The 25,883-nt window shown below is 38.4% G+C and overlaps 1 protein-coding gene across 3 annotated transcripts in view; it reads right to left on the minus strand.

Moving 5' to 3' along the window:
* Nucleotides 1-455: 455 nt before the first annotated feature.
* Nucleotides 456-25,883, minus strand: part of LOC129274821 (E3 ubiquitin-protein ligase ubr3-like) — a 78,819-nt gene continuing 53,391 nt past the window's right edge. For 2 of the 3 annotated variants that reach the window (XM_064108842.1, XM_064108841.1), the window contains exons 25-39: nucleotides 25,095-25,259; nucleotides 23,864-23,997; nucleotides 22,757-22,867; nucleotides 21,872-22,072; nucleotides 19,282-19,424; nucleotides 16,417-16,499; nucleotides 14,970-15,072; nucleotides 13,643-13,743; nucleotides 11,672-11,796; nucleotides 11,045-11,161; nucleotides 9,801-9,926; nucleotides 9,214-9,405; nucleotides 7,679-7,900; nucleotides 7,128-7,267; nucleotides 456-6,548 (exon numbers count right to left, since the gene is read on the minus strand). In XM_064108842.1, coding sequence (XP_063964912.1) covers nucleotides 6,395-6,548; nucleotides 7,128-7,267; nucleotides 7,679-7,900; nucleotides 9,214-9,405; nucleotides 9,801-9,926; nucleotides 11,045-11,161; nucleotides 11,672-11,796; nucleotides 13,643-13,743; nucleotides 14,970-15,072; nucleotides 16,417-16,499; nucleotides 19,282-19,424; nucleotides 21,872-22,072; nucleotides 22,757-22,867; nucleotides 23,864-23,997; nucleotides 25,095-25,259 — 2,117 coding nt within the window. In that variant the 3' untranslated portion in view covers nucleotides 456-6,394. The remainder of the gene's footprint in view (nucleotides 6,549-7,127; nucleotides 7,268-7,678; nucleotides 7,901-9,213; nucleotides 9,406-9,800; nucleotides 9,927-11,044; nucleotides 11,162-11,671; nucleotides 11,797-13,642; nucleotides 13,744-14,969; nucleotides 15,073-16,416; nucleotides 16,500-19,281; nucleotides 19,425-21,871; nucleotides 22,073-22,756; nucleotides 22,868-23,863; nucleotides 23,998-25,094; nucleotides 25,260-25,883) is intronic. The other variant, XR_010295545.1, reaches the window with a different exon arrangement.

Consider the following 25,883-nt stretch of genomic DNA (forward strand, 5'->3'; position numbering starts at 1 on the left):
TCTCGTTACCCCCAAAGTTTCCAAAACCTGGGGGGAAAGATCATTTGTTCACTCATCCTCCAAGTTATGGAATAGCCTCCCTGATCTGAAAACATCAAGCAGTGCTTGACCTCTGAAACTTTCAAACAATACCTCAAAACATTTCTTTTCAATTCTTAATTTCTTTTATAATTTCCTAAAAAGCGCCTTGAGCACTCTACAGAGTGGATTTGGCGCGATATAAGTCTAATTTATTATTATTATTAGAAGAATTGCCAACACTTGTTAGCGATGAAACAGTCCAAATGCCCTCAGCTAAGCCTCGGACATGTTGGAACTCTTCCAAAGGTACCTCCTGCGTATACTAATGGCCTTAATGGTGTGTGTCATTTATGTCATAGTACACCATGGGAATATGAAGTGGTGAATTAATACTCCGTACAAGGAAATCATTACAAAGAGAGTGGTTTTAATCATATCTTTCATCAGTTTTTATTTCTCGAGCGTATCATATAAATGTCTTTCTAAACGTGTACTGATTTCTATAAAGTACATATTGCCATTTGTAAAACTTTGTTCTTTCTTTTTCCAAATAACACAAATAATTCCCATAATTGACAAAGAAAAGTAAATAGATGAGAGAATTTCAATGCATTCTGTAAACTTATACCTGCATTTCTTTTTTTCTTCATAGAACTGATAACAGAATATGTTAGCTGGAGAATAACAAATATAAAAGCCACACACCAGCTGAAAAAAAATTCCTCAAAGAAATACTAAAAGTCCTTCATTGCATTCCCTTTTCATTTCCATGAATTCTTACACAAATTTGGTGTATGTTCAGTGACAACAAAGATATTCCTCCTTAGTTTTCAAAAAAAAGATATGCAAGTCTATATATTCTCATGTGATACTAAAAAAACAGAAAAGAAAAATTCTTGTCACACATCAAAAGAATGAACATTCCATTTGCAGAAATACATGAATTGTGATTTTATAGGTAAACATTAGATAAAATCATAGTATTACAGTAAAATAGCCCCTGATACATGTATGCATCACATATGAACACAATCTACAATTCCTACTCATACAGGAAGGAATAAAAAGCTAGAGTTGTGTATGAAAGTGTATGTTATATCTTGAGAGCAGAAACAAGGTGTTGTGGCCCAGGGGACAAGTCTGCGGACTGTAGACCACAAGATCCAGGGTTCAAATCCCATCGCAGCACTTGAATCCTTTGGCAAGGCGTTTATCTACATTTGCCACTCTCCACCAAGGTGTAGCAAACAAGAAAGAATTCCTTGAATGCTTGAGCACCCGAGCAGGGTAGACATGCTAGGGTGAAGGTAGAAGTATGTACGCTTAGAAATATTGTATTAAGAGCTAGATATAAATGTTTCATATCATTTATTACATGTATAATTAGAAAAGGAGTGGGGAAATAAGGCATGAAAACTGGGCATTTGAAACTCATAGCTCATGAAACATATTTCCTGATATTGCTTTCTTTGCAATATCACAAGCAGTAAACTATAACCTTAAAATATGTCAGAATTAAGAAGTTAATTTAACTGGGATCATAAAAAAACCCTAAATACTAAAGATGACACTCCAATTCCATAATATTGATAATGAAATGGTAATATTCCAATAAATATTACAAATTTTACCAATTTCCCAAGCAATAAACTAATATCATATCAAAGAATAAGAGGTAAATATAATTATACCAATCCTTATAGGGGGTATTCAAAACAATATGGCAATGACTATTCACAGGGTTTTGATACAGGTTTCAGTTGGAAGCATTGTGGTGTAGTGGTTGAGATACTCTCGTTTTTTAATTAGAGGGTCGTGTGTTCCAATCCAACCCCACAGCAGCACTAGTGTCCTTTTGCAAGATATCAGTCTTTTAATGCGTAGCCACTGCCCACTCGGGTGTTAAATGGGTAGCCAGTGGGATGCAAACGTCCTTGTTTTTCTGCATAATAATAATATTATTTTAACCAGTTATAACCAGTTTACTATCAGCCAATCAGATTGAAGGATATCAGTAGCTTTAAACTATGATTGCACATTTGTTATTATAACAAGTTTTATGAAACGGGTCCCATGTCTTGGGAACCTCATAAAAATAACTCGTATCATTATTAGGGGAACATTTGATACAGGCATTCATTATTGTTTCTTTTTTTGCAGTTTAATTGATACAGGGTAGTATTGAGGGTCTGGTTTCCATAAACAAATCTGTGCTTGCCCAATCAAATGCAGGAATTTGGAAAGCTCAGTGGCTGACAAATTGCAAATAAAATTCTTACTATGTCTCCACTTTGCTCTTTCGTCGCATTGCAAGAAGGAATACAATTATTCGATTATGCAATTCAATTGAATAATTGCGAAAATAACACTTGCTGGATATAAACAAACTTCAATGGAATATGTCAAACTTAGAGATTATATTCAAAATGTTGTTGACTTTATAGTGAGTGCATGATTCTTCTCCGCAGTACTGCAATTCATTAATTAAACGCAACACCCCGTCAAGATAATACCCCTTACGATTCTCCACTTCCACTTCTCTGTTAATGTTACGTATTTAGCTTTTTTAGGTGTTGTATATTGTAAGTTTTTTGTGTATAAATTTGTATTTTGTTCTATCGGTGGCAGCACCAATAAGGCTTCTCTGCCTTCTAAGCTGTCTCCTCGTTTGATGAATTATTTCTATTTCTCGTATATTCCAATATGTTTGTAAATGTTATTTTTAATATATGAACGAAATGAATGCATATGAATGAATGAAATTGTTACCTACTACACTCTATAGAGTGGATTTGGCACGATACAAATCCAACTTATTTCATTATTTATACTAAAACACGAAAAACAAGTTCCCATTTACTTTTCTGCATAGGATCATGTTGCAGGTATAGACATTCATATTTCGTATCGATTATGTCACTCCACTGCTAAAGGAGCTTCATATGCTAAGGGTTCGTGAACGAATTGATTTTAAGATCCTCTTGCTTACTTTCCAATGTTTGATAAAATCAGCTCCAGTCTACCTTCAACAATTAATATCAGAATACTCACCCTCCCGCAACTTGCGCTCATGCAAAAAATCACTCTTAAAAGTTCCTGCCATCAACACCCAGTCTTATGGTTCCCGATCTTTCTGTTCAGCATCCCCTCAACTTTGGAACAACCTTCCTCAGAGCATAAAACAAGCAGACTCAACTGACAAATTCAAATCTATGTTAAAAACTCATCTTTTCGTTAAATAGATCATCCTTAGCATATGCGGCTTCAACTGTCTACTTTCAACTGTTAACATGTATAATTTGATTTTAGCTGAAATTTCTTGTCTTCCTACAATGTATGTATTTTCCTTAAGCGCTTAGAGACATTCTTTGTGATAAGCGCTATATAAATGATGTTAATTATTATTATTATTAAAATAACACAATTTGCGTAAGATGGCATCGTGTGCAGGGTTCCCACAGAAATTTGAAAACAGAATTCCATGACTTTTCCACGACAAAATTGCTGCTTTCCATGACTTCCCGTGACATCCCGGGAGTAATGTAGAATTTATTTGGGATGTCACAAAACTGGGAAAAATAGAAATCATGAACACCAATGAAAATAGCAGAGTATGATCAGAGTATGAGAGTTGCGAGACACGACAAACTGGAAAGCTGCCATAGCCAAGAGGTAAATGCAATTCCATGACTTTTCCATGCCTTTTCACAAATATTCCAAATTCCCTGACTTTCGATGACCACAAATTTTTCCAGGATTTTCCATGACTGTGGGAACCCTGCATCAGTAAAAATGTAAACATAAAGACATATGGGCACATTACATAAAGCTTAGCGATTGATTGAGGGGTAGATTTTAGCGACTGATCATACAACATAATCAATGCAATTAATTGTACAAAGTAGCTCCACAATCAATCGCTAAGTCTAAAGCCCGGCTCACACTATGCGACTCGTTGCGATCCAAATTTCAAAGAAATAACATTTGATACGAACATTCCAACCAATGAAATATTAGCGTTCGGTGGTTGGACTACGGAAATCGAAATTCAGTCTAGTTTGAGCCTCCCTGTAGGAATAAAAACAAATTCAAATCCAAATCGTGATGACGTGACCATCGACTGCAACTTGAAGGCGATTTGGACTTTACTCCGACCGCAGAGCTTGCCGCTAAGCAAATTATGATTTTATTATTCCTCACATTATGCCGAACTTCAAATGAAATAATCTCACTTCTTGGGACTTTTACATTTCACGCAAAATGTGATTTATCAAAGAATCGCGTCGCAACGAATCGCATAGTGTGAGCTGCTCTTTAAGTGACGGGGCCCTGGTAACTAGTAAACTATCCCATGCGTATTGTACTTCGACGCATGATTTTTTTTGGGGTTGAATTGATAAAGTCACTGTGATAAACTCTGTATACTATACATGTACATCCTACTGGCATTAAATTCAGCAGAAAAAGGAATAATACATCTATAAAATATAAACAATCCTTACAATCATTTATTTCATTCTGCACAATAAATAATCTACATAAACAAAGTCTCTCAATTAATGAAGATGTATGTGAATATTTTTAGGGTACTTCTATTTCCACATGAAAGTTTGCCCAAAATGTATTTTTTTCTTCAAGCAAATAACAATCATAATTAAATATATCTTGTCTCATGGCGATAAATATCTATGAATATTTCATAACTGACGATTTTTAACATGCACATCGATAATGGCAATAGAGTGCACCTCTTCATTATCAGCTTTCTCATTTCAGGTTTTCAAAAATAGGTGGCCGGACGTACAGACTTAATGGAACCGCTCATATGAGCCCTACAAAGCAGTGGCCTTGCTTTAAAAATATTGAAATTTAAGGGCTGTCCATCACAAAATGTATTCAAAACATTTTAGTCACTTTGGAAACGTTTATGAACATTAAAAAAACATCTCGTCTATGATAACAATGCTCCTAGGACCAGGATCATGTAATACAACAGTTAGTGATTGATTATACACTTGATGTTTATGATTGATTGTACACTGTAGTCAATGCAATCAATCATACAGACATTGTTCTGCGATGACTGCTAAGTTTTGCGTTAACGACCCCAGGTTCCCATAGATGTCTGTACACAACATGGTTGGTGATCCACTCTCTACATTAACTTTAAAGCAGTACATTTGGGACCCCGATGTATTTATCCATCTGATGCGTACCAGACCCTAATCAAACTATTTTCCACTTCAGCTGCATTATATGTCTTCTTCTGAATGATCTTCCTCTTTTTCTCTCTCTCTGTGAAGAGTCATCTTTTTTAGGAAATTACAGTGAGTGGTGCTAAAAATTTAGTGAACTCCTTCATGCTGAGTGTTAAATGTAGACAACAACACTACAATGTCCGGCAAGCCTCGAAAAACAGACTCTGTAGAATGTGATATCATCTGACTTCACAATCAAGGATAGCAGAACTTGAACACATTTTAATATGTTCAATATCTGGTGGGGTTCACCAAATTTTTAGCACCACTGAATAAAAGTGATCTCCTTCCTCGCATAGTGCAAACAGATATTTAAGGGGATTCATCAGGCACCTTGAAAAAAAGTCAGTGCCGCATTTTTGTTTTGTTGCGAATGCAAAGTTGCAGAGCACCCTCGTAACGGGATTCCTGTTAAAAAAAAATGCAGCAAAGACATTTGATAAGATACCTTTCCCAAATGCTCCACATCCCTGTGTCGCTTCAAGTCGCTACCGTCAGAGTCTATGCCAAACTTGTATCCTTTCCTTTAGTCATCTGAAAATCATCCAAACGATTCTTAGAGCTCATCTGAGACCTTTGGTAGTGGTTCTATCATAGTGAGCAACTGGCCCTCTTGTAGCCCTTTCTCTACATATGTACAGCTGTTTTGTAGCCCTTTTAAAAAAAGACTACAAAAAAAGTAAACTGTCCATATGCAGGGCTCGACATTAACAGTGGCCCGGGGCAACCAAAAATGAGGGTCGGGCCACCAAAATTCTGTCAAAGCCCACACTTAGTGGCCCGGTTGGGCTTCCAAAGATTTTTATAAATTGTAATGTTTTCTATTGTTTTAGGACCACAAAATATATGAATTGATGATTTTGGTAGACTGATCGGGCTGCCAAGAAAAAAAGTTAGTGTGGAGCCTTGCCATATACATGTAATTTTCTTCATACGCTTTAGTACATGAAACGGCCAACAAAAGGGGTACAAAACGGCAAGTTTTGTCCATGTGGCTCATGGTGTATTCCATACGTCCAGCTCAAGAATCCCGAGGGGAAATTCCCTCCACGTGTTCATTTCTACTTGGCAGACACTTGAGGGTGGGGGGAGGAATCCCCTCCACATGGCAGTGGCTAGAAGGGAAAGCTCAGGGGGAATCCCCTTCTCCTGTCCAGCCCACCGTGGTGCCACTCCCACTTCTTGCAGTTGTGATCCAGGGCGTGGCTCCTCCACAGTCTCTCCAGGAGGGTGTGTCTCTGTTCACAAAGGAAGAGTGGCTTGCCTCTCCTGAGGAAGAAAAAAGAAAAGGTCAAGATATTTAGAAATTATGACCAGGGGGGTGTTTCACAAAGATTTAAGTATGACTTAGAGTCGCACTTAAATACCGAGTTGCGTTCGGTATGAAAGGCTTGACCGCATTGGTCAGATCGTGTCATGAGGACGTGCACTAATGCGTATCTATCAATAAGATTGCGCGTTGCATATCATGTACGCGTTGGTATTTAAGTGCGACTTAAGTCATACTTAAATCTTTGTGAAACACCCCCTGATCTGTTATTATAAGTTGGTACATGCAGGAAACAGCTAAACGTATCAGGGAGAGGTTTTACAAAGCTGTTCGTAAAGTATGACTTAAAGTGCAATTGGTGACCATTCCTTGAGCTAAATGATATACCCCGAGGTATCAGACTTAATGAACAATTCTTTTTCTGTAGTTGGGACTGTCCCTACGTCCCAACTAAGCTTGTAAAAATCCTGAAACCACATGATTACCAGTCAGCCAGTCATAACAACCAATTATGCATTCATAGAATCAGTGCTTAATCCTGATTGGCCAAGACATGGGCAAATGCAATCAATACTCACTTGAGATCAATGTCTTCTTCACCATGGCTGTCCAGGTAGAGAGAAACCCATGTGCATTTTCTATCGCCTCTGATCAGCAACATTGTTGAGGAATTGATGTCCAAGTAGATGGCAGTTCCTTTCCCACAGTAATAAGCATGCTACAAAGACAGAGTGTAGAAAGTATTGAATACAGAAGGTAGAGATTTAAAAATGACGTTATCATTGTTAGGATTGTCCACTTATCATGATATCTTTTCAGGCATCTTGTGTAACCACTACCATACTAATTACTACCGTTTCCTCCTAGTAAACTTACATGTACATTAAAATGACAATGACCAAAATACTTTTTCGGATATCAATTTCATAACCACCATCACAACCACCACCTCCATCACCACCACCACCACCATCACCACTACCATCACCACCAGCTCCATTATCACCACCACCACCACCACTTCCACCATCACCACCACCTCCACCATCACCACTACCATCACCACTAGCTCCATCATCACCATCTTCATATCCCTCCTAATCATTCCTCATCAGAAAACAGCACTTACCTTGATACCTTCTCCCACGTCCTTCTCCTTCACCTGTCCCTTGCAGCAGGTGGCTCCCCAGCAGACCAGCTTGCCGCAGATCAGACACACCAGGGGCCTGTCCGGCTTCTTCTTGCACATGGTACACACCTGCTGGTTGTAGCGTTTGAAGAGGGCATTGTAGTCTTGAGGCAGCTGGAGCAGACGCGGAAGGTAGTAGGTGGGACTAGCCATCAGGAGATCCTGAGCAGATGGACAAATTGGAAACGTACAAGGAAGATTTTGGAGAACCATGTTAGAACAGGACAGCATGTTACCTCACAAGGTACAGAATAATTATTGAGGCAGCAGGAGCAAACGCGGAAGGTAATAGGTGGGACTGGACATCCAGATAAGATGGACAAATGGAAAACAAGATTGTTGTATAGGATGATTTGGTGGAACCATGTTAGAATAGGACAGCATGTTACCTCACAAGGTACAGAATAATTATTGAGGCAGCAGGAGCAAACGCGGAAGGTAATAGGTGGGACTGGACATCCAGATAAGATGGACAAATGGAAAACAAGATTGTTGTATAGGATGATTTGGTGGAACCATGTTAGAATAGGACAGCACATGCATTGACATGGTACGGAATCACTCTTGAGCCAATCAGAGAAGACAGGGAAGGAAGTATGTGGGACTGACCATCTGGAGAACCAGATAAGATGGACAACTGGAAGACTGGATTGCTTCTGATTTTAGCTTCTTTCCTCAGTTACACTCAGTTCTGAAGTATGCTTTCACATGTATGCTTTCTCTGCCTACCTTAGCAACATCTGTAAAGGACCACTTGCCTATAAGGACCCCAAAATATGGGTTCCCTTGAATGAAATTCTCCTTTGAAACATATATCAAAGTTACACCCTTGTGCTAATATAAAGACCACCTGTTGATGCAGAGTACTTTTTTGCTTCCCTGGCCCGTAACACAAAGCTTAGCAATGATTGTAGAACATTTTTCTACGATTGATTCCATTGACTACAATGTACAATCACGTGGAGAAGGTTTACGGCTCACCATGTGTAATATGAAGAAGGGAAGGAAATACAGGCAGAAAGATTGAAATGGAAAGACGAGAAAGGATGAAAAGAGAAAATTAGAAGTATTCTTTTCTTGAAAGTGAGTGAAGTCCTGAAAAGGACTGTAAACCAGATGAGATGAGCTGAATACGGCTCGAGTAGCGATGGTTTGAGTAGTAGCAGGTTGAAGTGAAGAGAGGTTACTTGACGTTTCGGGCAGGTTGACTGTCCGTCTTCAGTCTTTCCATTTCAATCTTTCTGCCTGTATTTCCTTCCCTTCTTCATATTACACATGGTGAACGGTAAACCTTCTCCACGTTATAAACTCCACCATGCAAACCTACAAAGATCATCTGAATGTACAACCAGTCGTGAAAATCAAGCGTACGATTAATCGCTAACCTTTGTGTTATGGGACCCAGGTTTCACATCTTTTTCTTTGGATTTTTAGTACGGGATCGTATGGGAGAGGAAGAATTTCTCGAGAATTACCTTTGCTGCTGTGTGGGACCTCTTCACAAACTCGCAGTACGGACTACAGAGTGCTGTTATGATGGACGTAGGCTCTCGTCTAGCTGGGGGCTTGAAGCACTGAGCTGACAGCAAACCAGATGAGCTCTGGGCCTGGTCAGGGTCGGTAAGGCACAGGAACGCTGCCAGGGTACGAAACTCATCCTCCGGATTCTATATCACAATAGAACAGAAGCGGGATAAGTTTGGGTGACCATACAACATGGTACAATGAAAACAAAATGGTTTTAAACCTTACCTGACACACCGGCAAATCTTCATCAAACAGGTAGTGTTGGACCAAAGCAACGATCCTCAACCACGGGAGGCACTGGTGAACTAAAGCAGCCTCAACAGTCTTGAGTGACCACACAACATAGTACAATTTAAATCCAAAATGGTTTAATATCATACCTCACACACTGGCAAATCTTCGTCAAACAGGTAGTGTTGGACCAAAGCAACGATCCTCAACCACGGGAGGCACTGGTGAACTAGAGCAGCCTCAACAGTCTTGAGTGACCACACAACATAGTACAATTTAAATCCAAAATGGTTTAATATCATACCTCACACACTGGCAAATCTTCGTCAAACAGGTAGTGTTGGACCAAAGCAACGATCCTCAACCATGGGAGGCACTGGTGAACTAGAGCAGCCTCGACAGTTTTTGGTGACCACACAGCTTGGTACAACTATATTGTTAAGAACAAGGGAAGAGAGTAAGAAACACCCATACATATTTGGTCAATATTCATCAGAAACCATCCTCACCACCACCACCATAATCAATTACAAATCCCATCATCATCATCATCATCATCATCATCATCATCATCATCATCATCATCATCATCATCACCACCACCACCACCACCACCACCACCACCACCACCACCACCACCACCACCACCACCATCATCATCATCATCATCATCATCATCATCATCATCATCATCATCACCACCACCACCACCACCACCATCATCATCATCATCATCATCACCACCACAACCACCACCACCATCATCATCACCCCCACCACCACCACTGCCACCACCATCACCACCACCACCACCAAGACACCACCACCACCACCATCATCATCATCATCATCATAATCATCACCACCACCACCACCACCATCATCATCATCATCATCATCACCACCACAACCACCACCACCATCATCATCACCCCCACCACTGCCACCACCATCACCACCACCACCACCACCAAGACACCACCACCACCACCATCATCATCATCATCATCATAATCATCACCACCACCACCACCACCATCATCATCATCATCATCATCATCATCATCATCATCATCATCACCACCACCACCACCACCACCACCACCACCACCACCACCACCATCCTCCTCCTCATCATTATGTGACCATAATGAGCAAACCATTGCTCAGTCTGAAATTTATATTTCATCTCCCCAGTTACTTGATGGCAATTGTGATTTTGATGTCAACTACCACAACAACATCACCAACAACCCATCACATAAAACATTCCAAACTTTCATTTGACCATCATTTAACATCAAACATAATGCCCCCTTTCAAAAGCAACCCAGCAAACCATATAGGTCAGCAGTAACATCTCATATATATGTGCACCTACATGTAATATTCTTCTTCTGGGGCATTTCTCAAAACATTTCAGTCTAACTTCTGGAAAAGCACATTGAAACATGTGTTACTTATACATGGTCAACATATCAGTTGATGTCAAGAAACTTATAAACTAATAATAGGTTTTTGAAACCAGCTCCATTGTGAGATGCGTACCTGAAAGGAAGAACTAGAGACAAAGTCTGCGTGTTGGTAGAGATTGGTTTGACTGAGCTGTGAGATGACGTCACTTAACAACCAAGCCATTCCAATATCTTTCTCCTTCTTCTCAGACTAGTGGTTTGATAAAAGACAGAAGACAAGATATATCAATAAGCATACAGTGAGAAGGGATCAAAGAGGTTTCATAGGGCTTGATACAGATGGTACAACAGAAATAGTAGAATTTCTTTGAACTGCCTAGGAAAGACCTATACAAAATTTGGATTTCATTAGCCGGGACTGACGCAAAGGGCATGAAGGGAACTCCTCCTTGCCCCGAGGCAACTGCCGCCAGAAAAACGGTCTTTACCATAAGATGGTGGGGATGCCTTGCCTATAGGTTCATTGGGAGGCTTGGCAAAAGCGCCGAGAACATTTGGAAGGCTCCAGGAAGGAGCTAGTTTTGAATCAGCAGGATTTTAGGAAAAAAGAGCAAAAAGCCTGGTAAGAAAGGGGGAATTTGAAACCCCTGAACTTTCAGAGAAACCCTTGTTTACAGACCACCAGACTCCACAATCATTGAGGCACTTATAAATACTACTACTAATAATGATTCTCTAAAGAACAGACAATGTACATTACCTTTAAGGGTCTGCCGCTGCTCTGCCAGGCTCTCCTCTCCGACTCGGGCAGCCTACAGCTCAGGGAGGCCAAGGCTTGGACATAAACCAGGTGGTAGACAGTACTCACAATACACTGGAACAATGCTGGGGGGGGGGAGAAAAACAAAGTTTATTTGATGAGAAATAAACTTGTGGAGTAGGTCGAGAAACAAATAGTAAATTATTTCACTGACAACTGTTAATGGTCAAGTCTGCCCCAGAATAATGTTGATTTTAATCGATAGACAAAAATCAAACACGCATAATGCTGAAAATTTCATCAAAATCAGATGTAAAATAAGAAAGTTTTAAAGTTTCGCTTATTTTTCACACAACAGTTGCACAACTCAGTGATATGCAAATGAGAAAGTTGATGATGTCCCTCACTCATTTTTTTTTGGTTTGAATTATACAATATTTCAAATTTTACAGATTTGACAATAATGACCAACTTCACTAAATCACAAAATGTTGAAACAATGGTAATACCGCATGTTCAGGTAGGAATAAATCTTTGTTTAACATGAAATTGAAAAAATTAAAATAATTCATAATTCATATAAAGAAATAGTGAGTGGGTGACGTCATCAATTCCCCCATTTGCATACCGACCAAGATGTGCATATAACTGTTTTGTGAAATTAAACGAAACTATAAAATGTCATAACTTTCTTAGTTCACATCCGATTTTGATGAAATTTTAGTGTCATGCTTGTTTGATTTTTCTTTTTTTAATCAAATGAACTTCTTCTTGGGGTGGACCTGTCCTTTAAAACGGTACAGAAATCCTTGTATCTGATTGGCTGAGAATAAATTAGACATTGACAATCGCTATTTGTATCATGAAACCCTGCCCAGATACGGGATACGTGTACATTAACCATGTGAGTATTTCACAATACATTGTACATGCGGAACAAATGTTCATTATCGTGGGAAGCCTACTATTCCTTATGGGTCAATCTTTTCTGGGATGGCACACGCCAATAATGAGAGTTAAAGAGTTAAAGAAATGACAATAACTGAATGATGAACCCCAATCCCAGAGAAGAATAAGGATTGATCAGTAGAACAAGCAGTGAGATGTATAGTGCTTAAATGATGTGTTTGCAATCTCAGTGATCAAAGCACAGTGTTGAGTAAACTGTTGTAGACCAATCTCTCAGCATTTATGGGAAGGAATGATGTCACAATAAGGGCTTGTGAAATGTGTCAATTCAATTCAATTTGATTTTATTGTCCACCTGGAAATTCGTTTTTCCTACATTATAAACATTTGTAATAAAACATTACGTATTACATATATCACATGCAATTTTTTATAATTGCATTCGAAAGCGACATATACAAGGAAAATTGTCCAGGATAATGTTGATCTTTTCCAATAAAGATGTAAAAGTAAAGAAGATCATCCAGTAAAAATATCAAGAATATTCAGGTGGTGAGATTATTGTATGTGTGGATGGAGAGAGGAGCGAAGGAATATCAGCCCCCCCCCCCCAAAAAAAATATCTCTTTAATCATGAAACTGGTTCATTTTGGTAATTTGGACTAATCTTTCAAATATTGAACCAAGATTGCATAAATGTGCCACTAATGAAGAAACGAAAGCGAGCGGGGGTGGGGAGTAAATGCTACAAAAGATGCACAATTTCAAATAAAAGTGAATACTAAACAATGCTATAAAGCGTCTACTGGTAAACTGGTACCAGGGAAAAAAATATAAGGGGGCTGGGGGCGATTCAGACCCGAAATGCTCCAAGATCCCAGGAAACTAAAGAAAAAAAGAAAAGATGAGGAGCCGTGGAAATCCCCATTCATCGCCATGTTAAAGCTTATCCAATGTTGAAGATTTAGGTATTATGATTAAGTTTTGAAAAGTAGCCCCCCCGAAAATTAAAAAATGATTTTTTTGCCTGATTGATGGTAAAATACTTATGCTTCTTAATACCTTTCTCTATAGGCTGTGGTATACTGAAGACAAAGAGTAGAAATAAGGCCACCGGATCGCAGACCAGTACCGGGACTCCATTATCAGCTGCAGACATTCGTCTGTAAATACAGCAACAAAATATTTGGGCATTAATAGGAGAGTGTGTGAAATTTAAGAAATTTGAATCATCTCTCTTTATTTTGATATACTATACTCTTCTTTTAGTATACCAAGTACAGTATGCAAAGCAAGTATCAATTCATTTTTGTTTAGATTCTTGTTAGTTTTTATATGTTATTCTTGTAGTTTGATAGTTGAAATGGTCAATTCGTTCATTAATTTATCATTTGATTACCTGATTTAATTGCTTACTATTCATTGGTTAATTACTTTCTTTAATTGATTTATTATTAATCAGTTCATTCAATACATGTAATTCATTCTTTTATGCATTCATTTACCCATTCATTCATTCATCCATCCATCCACAGAGCTGCCAAGTTGTATTTTGCATTTTCAATATTCTTATCCCCCAAAATCAGTATTTTGACCAAAAAAAATCAGTATTTTTACCGTGTGAGATAAATATGCATGCATAGTGGCAAAGTTCGATCACTTCTTACATTTGCGCCCCACACGTGAGCTTGAATGTCATTCGCTCCTCCATGGCTCACGGAAAAATCACATTCACAAAGTGTGCATCTCACACTGAACTGGTCCCTCTTTGACGCAATGATACACTTCCATCGTTTGCAATATTCCTCCTTGAAATGTTGTTTGCGTGGTTGAGCTGATTTAGAAGACATTTTGATGATTTCCACGATAAAATCTCAAATCAAACCACAAAACACCACTGGCAGTGCACGGATGAAAACGATGCAATGTGCGATGCGACACACGTTCAATCAACGATGTCGATGTCCCATGCACATGTACACACAAACACACACGTGTATATACATTGGCAAGTTGGAGCAACGATTTACTTCGGTCCCACACATAGACAATTGATGCTACAAGCACCGCACACATGCAGAAAACATACACACATGGATATACGAAGTCCGTTGCGAGTGACGCGGGCTGGCCGCCATATTGTTTCCGCCCGAAAGCTCCCGGATGAGTAGTGGGGTGAACAATACCTTTTCTTCTCTAATTTGCTTTTTCCCGTATTTTATCATGAAAAAGCGTACTGCCGTATTTTAAATTGATTTCCGTATGAAATACGGGAAAATCGTACTACTTGGCAGCTCTCCATCCATCCATCAATCCTTCCATTCATCCATCCATTCATTCCTCAGTCATAAAAAACTAATACAGTAATTATTGAACATTCTTTACTTACACATTTGCATATGCCCCAGTGACGAGTTTAGACCACATCTTTGCAACATGTGTTCCTCTGTTGATCTGCCTAGCGTGTATATCAAGGATCTTCAGTAACGGTCCTGCAATGACAAGCAAAATGAAACGGAAATCTTTTAGAGGATCACCGCTAAAATCCAGTTTATAATGACAATGATGCTGATGCATGTACTGATAAAGGTGATCAAGATTTTTTGTTGATGACAATGATAATAGTGAAAATGATAAATATCATGGTGATGATGAATGATAATAATGGCACTACTGATGATGATGAAGAATGATGACGATGGCGATTATGGCGATGATGTTGGAAATGATGAATGATGATACCGATGATGATGGTGATGATTAATGATAATGATAATACTGATGATGATGGTGATGATGATGAATAATGATGATGATAATGGTAATACTGATGATGATGTTGATGATGATGATGGTGACGATGATGATGATGATTAATGATAATGATAATACTGATGATGATGATGATAATACTGATGATGATGATGCATGATGATGATGGTGACGATGATGGTGACGATGGCGATGATGATGGCAATGATGAACGATGATGATAATGATGAAGGAAGATGATGAATGATGATAATGGTCATACTGATGATGGTGAAAATGGTAATACTGATGATGACAACGATGATGTTGATTGTGATGATGATTAATGATGATGATGGTGATGAATGATAATGGTAATACCGATGATGATGGTGATAACTGTAATACTGATGTTGATGATGATGATAATGATGAAGGATGATGATGATGATGGTGATGATGATGAAAATGGTCATACTGATGATGGTGATAATGGTAATACTGATGATGACAACGATGTTGATGAATGATGATGACAGTGATAATGATGATGATGATAAAGGTGATGATGAATGATGATGACGATGAAGATGCATGATGATGATGATGATAATAGTAATACTGATGATGTTGAACGATAATGATGATGATAATGATGATGAAGGTGATAATGATGATGATACATGATGATGATGATGCAGAGCTGCCAACCTAAAGGCTCTTTCACATCGTTCCGTTCATGAGTGCGGGTGACTGCCCGCAACTCACCCGCACAAATGATTTATATGTTCAAAACTTTTCTGCGTACAAATCAGACTTGTGTGTGCTTCTGGCGGCAACTGCGTGTGAGATATGTTTGAGATACTGTCAATGCGGGCGACCTGCGGGTAGGGAAAAATAGTTACCCGCAACTCACACGCAAGGCTTGCACGGAACGATGGGACAGGGCCTATGATATTCACCTTATCAGATTACTGAGGAAGGACAGAAATCTTTCTTAATTAAACACAATCCACACAAAAATCGTAATGAATATATATTGGTGCTAAAAATAAAGAATAAAACTGATTTAAAAAAGAACTTACTGAGGCAGCTGCGTTTCTTTGCTGCGTTTGAATGGTTGAGAAGATTACCACCCGCAGACACAATCTCCAATTCAAGGTTAATTCTGAGGAGAAAAATATGGGGATATATGAAACTGTGGTTATACTTTATAGTGAATGCTATCCTTGTTCAGATTTAAATTCATGATTATTTTCTTTAGTGTGCTAACCTGACAATTTCATCCTGTTTACGATTGTGTATTTTTCCACTTTGTGTTGTATATATATGCTGGTGATTTGTGTTTTTCATGTTATGCAGGGCCCCACGGTAAAACAATACATGTCTATTACTAATGATGGGGCTGCCCTGTTTGAAAAATACGAAAATAAATAAACAAACAAGTGACTATGGGCAATTCCATAGGTTGGTGGACATGAGCTCAATGTGTCTTTGTACATATAGCCCATCTAAACCGTAACGTGAGTAACCACTTTATCTGCACCCCTTGTAAAAACCATGTGTTCTTTATTTTTTTAATTATATACAAATTTGTCTCCCTAATATACTTCTTTGAAATGGATATAATCAACGTTCATAAAAGCCTTGCATGAGGACACTTTTCACTTAAGTCCACTTTTCATTTTATGCATGTCCAAATCATGTAACGTGAGTAACCGACACATTTCAAAGATTTGCCAGGAGAATAATGAAATTTCCCAAGTTTTGTTTTTATACAAAGGATAGTCAGACTGCGTACTATGTTGTGATAAAGAGATGTTTAGTTCCTATCAATAATAATGGAGTTACAGCTCCAAGTATGAGTCAAGGTGTCTCCAAATGTAACGTGAGTAACCGTGGAATAGCCCCTATGCAACATGTTTGAAGACATATGATTATCACCATATCAGATAAGAAAAAGATGGAAAGGTAGTAAAGACCTATGCAAAAAGTCGTAGCATTAAATTAACATCATCATCATTATAAACACCGTAATCATAAACTTAACCCTCAATCTCCCGGGGTATTTTGATTCTTGTCAATCCCGGGGGGGGGGGGGGGGCCATTATGGCCCCCCCTTAAGATCTCGGCCGCCGATTGCGCGAGCGACGCAAAAATTTGCACACTGGTAGTGTGCGATGTAATCTACAAGGCTGTATGGTAAAATTTTCCAAAATAATGAGATTTTATTTTATATGAATTAATTATGCTAATTTATGCATAAATCATACTTTTTGCTATAATTCACTAAATAAAGCTCCTAGAATGCTAATTTTTGGTAAAAAAATTCTTTGTAGCAATCTTAACAATCGCAATTAAAAAAACTTCGGTTCGGAAATCAATTTCTTATGTATTTTATTGTTTTATGAATTTCTTATGTATTTCTTTGTTTTTTTACTTTTTGTTTTTTATTGTTTTTTCAATGGAAATCATTCCAGACTTAGTTCTGATCATAAACAAGGCAAAATTAATTCAGTTTAATCAGTAAAAGTAGAAATAATGATACATTTATGAATTTTGGCTAAATACACAATTTGCATTGGATTTGTACATGAAATCACGTTTATGAGCAATTTTGGGTCTGACATGCACTTACATAATGTTGCATAATGTCGTAACCGTGTACCCGGGCGTCACAAATTTGGTCTCAAAATTTGCGCGAGACTTGAAAGTAAAAAGTCAGTGAGCGGCGAGGTCAAAAAAATTTGCGCAGCAGATATATCGCGAAAATTGTCAAGGGGGGGGGCCATTATGGCCCCCCCCGGGAGAATTAGGGTTAAAGGCATTGGCTAACATTGATTTTAGAAAAATCTGAGCTGCGAGGTCCCACTTGTCACCTGTGTCTGTGATATGTAACAAAAAAGAAGGCCGTAAAAAAACCGCATCCGTAAATCATTATTTAGTGCTTCAAAAGAGTGAAATATAAAGTGACCAAAAACACCATCTTAATTTCATCACATACACTTATGTGCTCTATTATTATCGGCACGATAGAAATTTCACAAAATCTTTGATTATAACGTACTGTATCAAAAGCATTTTTTTAAAATTTTTCTTGTTGGTTTCACAGTTTTCAGGTTGATGGAAAGGCATCCATGTGCATATTTTGTGTCTTTTTTTTTTTTTTTAATTACATGTCTATTACTTTAACTTATGCCTTGAAACCACTACATATATAATTGCTGTGATTTTCATTACTTTATCTGACATCATTTCTGTTATCATCAATAAACCCTGGTACAGAATCAACTGCGTCTGTAACAGGCCACTGCTCATTCTAAAAATATATCTCTGTTGACCTAAATAGCAACAAACGAGGGTCCAATTTACCACGTTTAGGGCAACTCTGGACATGGAAGCCGGGGAGGGGGGGGGGAACTTTTCCTTTGCCCTTTATGGCCCGTATCCTGAAGCCGGGTTTAATTTAAACTCTGGTTTAAAGTTGCAGTTTAACTATGGCTAGCCAATAGTGGCATAAATCTCAAACAGTATAATTACAATGTATCAGCTCATTTTTCTCTAAAATGATTTTTAACTGCTTCGGAAGGATAGATAAGATAGCTTTCTTCACCATTCAGGAGATAGGAAAGAGCACAGTAAACATACCAAACATACAATGTAAGGAAAATGTTGACATTTTTGACTGTCCATAATTTTAGTGCAGTTAGGCCGTGGTCTAAGTTAAACCCGACTTCAGAATACAGGCCTATGTATTTATTTTTGTGATTGAGATCAGGAAAAAATCTTTTTAAAAACATTTTCGGGGGGGGGGGGGGGGTGCTACTTTTTTACAACCTACTTCCTAAATCTGCAACATTGGGTAAGCTTTAACATTGCAATGGGGATTTTCTACTGCTCTTTAGCGTTTCAAGGGCAAAATCGCCCAAGCCACTTGCTGAGATCGTTACCTGGCTATTGAGCATATTCTTGGGAAGAGACCATCGGGGTTTGCCTTCATGTCGTCAAGTTCTTCGCATTCGTTCTCCCGCCAGAGATCGTTGATGAATGCCTGGATGGCCCCACTTTGCTCTGGACTCAACTCAACTGAAAACTGCAAAAAAACAAAAACAAACTAAAATGTCCTGACAACCAATCAATGACCAGGACCCTATCGTACAAAGAGTTACGATTGATCCAATCAACCACAACTATGGAAAGCCAGCAACGTCAACATCTAAAATGCACGTTTGCTCAAAATGTTTTCCAGATATGATGTATATCTATAAATTCATTTTTTCCCTGAAAATCCAGTGTGCTTCTCTTTATTTAAAAAGGACATTGTGCAAATTTCCTGTAGTTAAAATTACGATATTGATGGATTTCCATACAACAGAGGTTGATCGGATCAATCGTAACTCTTTGTAAAAACGGGGCCAAGATTATATAATAATATTATAGATGACATCACTTTCCTCTTTAATTAATCCAAGTTTATTATTTCGTGTCACAAGTAGGGACAGTGATTTTCCGCGATCGCGGAAAACGGACGGAATTCACGGAAAGGGCCTTTTGAAACGGAAAATGGCATTTCAAACGGAAAATCACGGAAAACGTATTTTCCCTCAAAATACACAGAATAGCAACAGAAATTACTCCAAAATCACAACAAAATGAGAATATTAAATGGCCCAAAAAACCCAGAAAACACGATCTCACTTCGCTACTATCATGACAATTCACACATCGTGACTGCACTCGACATCAGCACACTCGATTGTACCCCGCACCGTACACGGCCGGCCGGGTTGACGTTGGGCTTCACATGCACACATGTATCGTTCAACTACATGTACACAGTTGTGTGTTGCTGCCCTCTACGTTTGAAGATGTAACAGCACGATATCGTGGTCTTAAAATCCAAGATGGCGGATTGGGAAACGACGATGACTGATGGTAACGATGTCCAAAAACCCCCAAAATTATAAATGAAATATCATTTCACCGTGAAATAATGCTAATAATATGAAAGGTGAGGATGTATGCATGCAAAATGGGTGTGTTAAAATATTTTATTCACCCGCATAGATCCGATTAGAACAGATTTTATTGTGTTGTTGGTACAGTAGCAGATACAAATTTTGACCAGTGCGAGTGTGCATGTAAATGTGTATTACGGAATTGTCACATTTCCGTGTGTACAAAGTCTATGGGGAAACGGAATTTCCGTTTTCTGACATGCTGAAACGGAATTTGAGACTTTCTGAAACGGAAAAGGCAATTTTTTGAAACGGAAAATCACTGTCCCTACACAAGCATACCACTAATACCACATGTTTACTATACTAGTACTGTTTACATTCCATGTAACATAAGTTTTCCATTCCCTGTTAATGTTTACTTTCATGTCCAAGTTACTATATCTATATCACAGTTATCAATCATTTCCTCTTATTAGATGACAGATCCATGGCTGACATACGATGTAACAAATAATACTGTGGATAAATGCGGACTTTAATAACCAGGTGGGTGTTTCATAAAGCTGTTCGTAAAGTTACGCATGACTTTACGCACGGCTGGAACATGTTCTTAGGTCATAAATCAATTGCATATGGATGTCACATATCACAAGAAAGGATCACCAGTCGTGCCTAAAGTCATTCGTATCTTACAAACAGCTTTATGAAACACCCACCAGTACTAAACTTCTTCATGTATATCAAGCCTTTTAATGGAAAGATTCCCATAACTACTTGGGAGAGAGATCTTAGAGATAAATGAAAGCAGCTGCTACCAAACACTGATTTCAATAGAAAGTCTGTAAAATTAACCAAGATTAGTTGTCACTTTATCATTGCAGATCTAGATCTGGTACAGTTACATAAACTGATCTTTGTGAAATCATGAAATCTAAGCTGATAAACGATCACACTGTAGATCGCCAACACAGATAAGCACACATGGGACTGTGCAATATTATTGCCTTGAAAAAATACCAGGCAATAAAGACAAATCCAATGCTTATTTCGCTAATTTTTAAGCAATTACACAATTTCTTCTACAATCCTTTGGCACATTTTTTTTATTTACGCAAAATGACACCTTGGTGCTAATTTCAATGGATTCTGTAAAAACTGATTTCGAACTATTTATCACAACTGGCATTTGTCTTTTACTTTTGTGGAAGCGCCGTGGTGTAGCGGTTCTGACTCTCGCCTTGTAATCAGAGGGTCGTGTGTTCGAATCCCACCATGACCTAGCGTCCTTTGGCAAGGCGTCAATCCACAATTTGCAACTCTCCACCCAGGTGTTAAATGGGTACCCGGTAGGATGCGAAAGCCTATGTAGTATGCCTAGCAATTGAGTCTTGAAACTTGTTGGAATGCTCCCCAGGGAGAGGAGAAGGTGCATACATTGTATGCGGGCATGCAAGGATCTGATGACCAGAGTAATAATATATCTGTAAAGCGCTTAGAGACATCGTTCCGATGTGTTAGGCGCTATATAAATGCGGAATAGTATTACTTATTAAACAAAATCATGAAGCATTTGACTCACCATAGCATCTGACCTAGGTGTCTTCCCGCTGAGGATATGAGAGACCCTGTTCAGAGACGTCTTTTTCCTCTCTAGGGAAGAAACCCTGGATGGTTTGACAGGGACGAACGGCAAGACAGAGTTGGCCAGCTGCCGACATAGAGGGCACTGAAACTCTCCTCGTCTGCGCACGTCCAGATCGTGCGCTTGGTAGTTGTGACCCTGAAAAACGAAACAAGTTGGACTGATAATTTTTTTTGCAGTGGTTATCTCTGTACAAGCTTACTTATCGGTGAGGGAACATTTTTAACTTCCCAAAGGTTCCAACATTAGGACCCTGTAAAAAAAAAGGATATGATCAATCTTACAATTTCATGAAAAGTTAAATTGCATTTTTTGTTGTCTGCTTTACAGCACCTTTCAACACATTATTTTCTTTTTACTTTCATCTATTTAAAAAAAATAACAAATACAAGTTTAGTTCTAATGTATTCTTCGATATCAAGGGTCAAATTGGCAGTGGTGATTTGGTGTGAGTGTGTGGGGGGGGGGGGTAAACAGAGAGGCCCGTATTCTGAACTACGGTTTAAATTAAACCCTGGTTTAAAGTTGTGGTTTAACTTTTGGGAGCCAATTGGAGCACAAATCCCCAACAGTACACATTCGATTTATTAAATTTATATATGATACCCAAATTGTTCAGAATTGTCTGGGAATGATAACTGAAATATTTTTCTTCATTATGAAAGCAAAAGGTAACAAGATAGTAAACATAAGAAATATACAATATAAACATAATTTTTGAATTTTTGGCTCCCCATAATTTTAGCACCGATTTAGACCATGGTTTAAGTTAAACCTGACTTCAGAATACGGGCCAGAGAATCAAAGAATCGGTCAACCTACCCTGAGTGAATTGAGGTATGCCTGATGACAGTCTAAATGAAGGGAGTGTCCGCACGTCTGGATATGGACCCCACCCTCCCAGCCAGTACTAGCAGCTTCCCAAGACCTCTCCTGCAGAAAATTGAGCAATAGAGGGGATTCAACACAACCTTGGGGAACACTTCAAACTTGGTCAACAAACACAAACTTGGAGAACAGGAACTTCCAGATATATCACTTTAGGTAACACATAAAACCACAGGGAGTAGATACGTTCTAGGGGAAAAAACACAACATAGTTCTGCCAAATCCATCAAAAAAGTCTCACTCCTATGTTAACATTGGCCCACAGTCAAATTCCAGGTTGTATCATGCTTGTTTTTTCTCATCTCATTTTGTTTACAACCTTAAGCTTGATACTTAGCCCCCCCAAAAAAAAATAAATAGACAAAATAGTTTTAGCTATATTGCCTTCACATTGGACAATCTTGTAAAATACTATTGGCTACAGAATTGAAACAAACAAGCCAAGACGTGGGAACGAACTTCCCATAAAGCGAGGATATCAACATATTTCTCATATTTTACTGTAAACATAAACTACCACCAAAACAGTAACACAAGAATTGCATTGTTCAGTTTTCTTCATTCATGTTTTTTTCTAAGCCATAAATGCCCTGCAAAAAGTCAGTCAGTGGAGAGTTGGTAGGCAAAACAATGATTGATAATTTCACCAGGACAACATCATCTCTTCAAATAGAAGTGTAGTACTAGAGTAGAGAAAGGTAATTTCCTCCGAATGATGACATGTAGTAGTAAAACAATCACATGAGCTGAAGTGTAATTGAGATCTACAACACAAGTGCCCCCTAAAAATGTAAACATACAAGTAGCAAAATGAGCATAAGTGGAGATAAACATTAACCCTGGGGCACACCTGTAATAGCCACTTTTATTGACAGATATTTCCCACCTTAGACTGACTGGATTGTTAAATTGAGGAAACTTTGGATACTTGATCCATTGAAGACTGAGCCTGAGGTCTAGGAAAATGTATGTTTAAGGCACAATCAGCCAGTCACGGAGGATTAACATCTCGTTCTTCTTTCATAAATCGCTGATTTTTACCTTCCCGAAGCCGTCAAGGAGTGTGGTTTGCCTCTGCATCTCCTCCCTCCAGCATCTACCAATGTTTGTTAGAGATGGGTCACTTCCGATGGGTAGAGGGATACGCTGATCTTTGAGACATCTCTGGCCTAGTACTGCAGGAAGAGAGGAAATGAGGATAACCACTCATAAAAGGCCCAAACAGGTGACACAAATTTTCTTACTTTTTGATGGTGCCTTCGGGATGATAATGTTTTATTTAATCAGGGTAGCCACTTCATTTAGTGGAGCGTTGTGGCCCAGTGGATTAGTCTTCAGATTTTGAAACAGAGGGTCGTGGGTTCGAGTCCCAGCCATGGCGTAATTTCCTTCGGCAAGAAACTGATCCACAGTGTGCTGCACTCAACCCAGGTGAGGTAAATGGGTACCGGTAGGAAGTAATTCCTTAAAAAGCTGTGTGCGCTATGAACACCTAGCTTAGCCGGGTAATATAGGAGCGCCTTGAGCACCTAACAAGGTGGATATGTGCGCAATATAAATACCCTATATTATTATTATTTAGAAAACTGCTCTACCAACAGGCCGTGCGTAACATAATATGTTATTATAACCCTTCTCCAATATAAATACGGAGAGCCTTGCAAGAAGGCAGAAGGTACTATTTTTATAAGTCTTTGGTATGACTTGGCCGGGGATCGAACCCACGACCTCCCGTTCATGAGGCGGACGCTCTACCACCGAGCCACCATACTATCCGGAACGGAGCAAACACATGAGAATCGGTTATTACGATTGAGAAGGGAAATTTAGTGCACAAAATGATGGAGGATTGGTGCAGATTTTACATGGTATGGTCGAGGGAAAATATTTCATCAGACCATTATAACTACAATATGAATACATGAGTCGGCCAAGCCACCTCAAATGGTTCTTAAGTTACAGAGGCAAGATATCTTTAGATATGTCGAGAACTTTGTAACATTTGACATCAACATAACAATACTAATCAGATCACCATCATTCCCAAAGGCAAATATGACCCAAGTTCGAAGTTGATTTTATTACAGACCTTCTCCCGTAACATCATGACCACCACTACCACCAACAGCACCAAGAACACAACCATAATGACTACAAAAATCTCACCCACCTCCAATACCACATAAACACCACCATCACTCCAATCATCATCATCAACACAACCACCATCAATTACATCACCACCATCACAACCACTCTCGCTACCACTTACCATTAGTTGCTTGCATGAGTACCACTAGTCCAATCGGTTTAGCTGCCGTTGAAGGGCTTGTTTGCCCACATATCACACACTCGTATTCCTTCACAGGGATAGGATCAGCCGCTGATGCCGTCGAACTTTCACCCGATTCCTGCTGATCCATGCCCTCATCATCATCTAAAGTTACAGCATTGGAACAATGAGTGAAATTTAAACGTAAAGCCCAGAGCTACCAAACCAAGAATATTTCAGTACTTTAAAAGCTAAAAATCAGTATTTTGGTGGGGAAATCAGTATTTTCAAAGTGATACAATCAGGAAAACAGAAATCAATATTTTACAATGAAACATCAGTATTTTTATCATTTTTCAGTACTTAATACTGAAGATTAGTACTAGATGGCATCAACCTATCTATTTTTTTTTCTTTCTGATGCACATCCAATTGTTGAGCGAAGTAGAAAAGCACAACTGAACAATTTTTATTGCTTAGGAAATTAGTTGACATATATGAGGCGCCGAATGTACCATTATTATATAGAACAATTATTTGTTATATAATCATTATTTATTAAATAATAACTATTATTTATATATAATTTACATTTTATTTGTAAATAACTACTATTATATAAAATATCATTTCTAATTATTTATATATAATTCCAAGTAATACTTCATTATTTGTAAATAATAATAGTTCGACATTCCATTATTTATAAATAATGATTATTTGTTTTTCATTATTTATAAATAATGATTATTTGTTTTTCATTATTTATAAATAATGATTATTTGTTTT

The sequence above is a fragment of the Lytechinus pictus genome, chromosome 13 (genome assembly GCF_037042905.1).
Source record: "Lytechinus pictus isolate F3 Inbred chromosome 13, Lp3.0, whole genome shotgun sequence".
Lineage (NCBI taxonomy): Eukaryota > Metazoa > Echinodermata > Echinoidea > Temnopleuroida > Toxopneustidae > Lytechinus > Lytechinus pictus.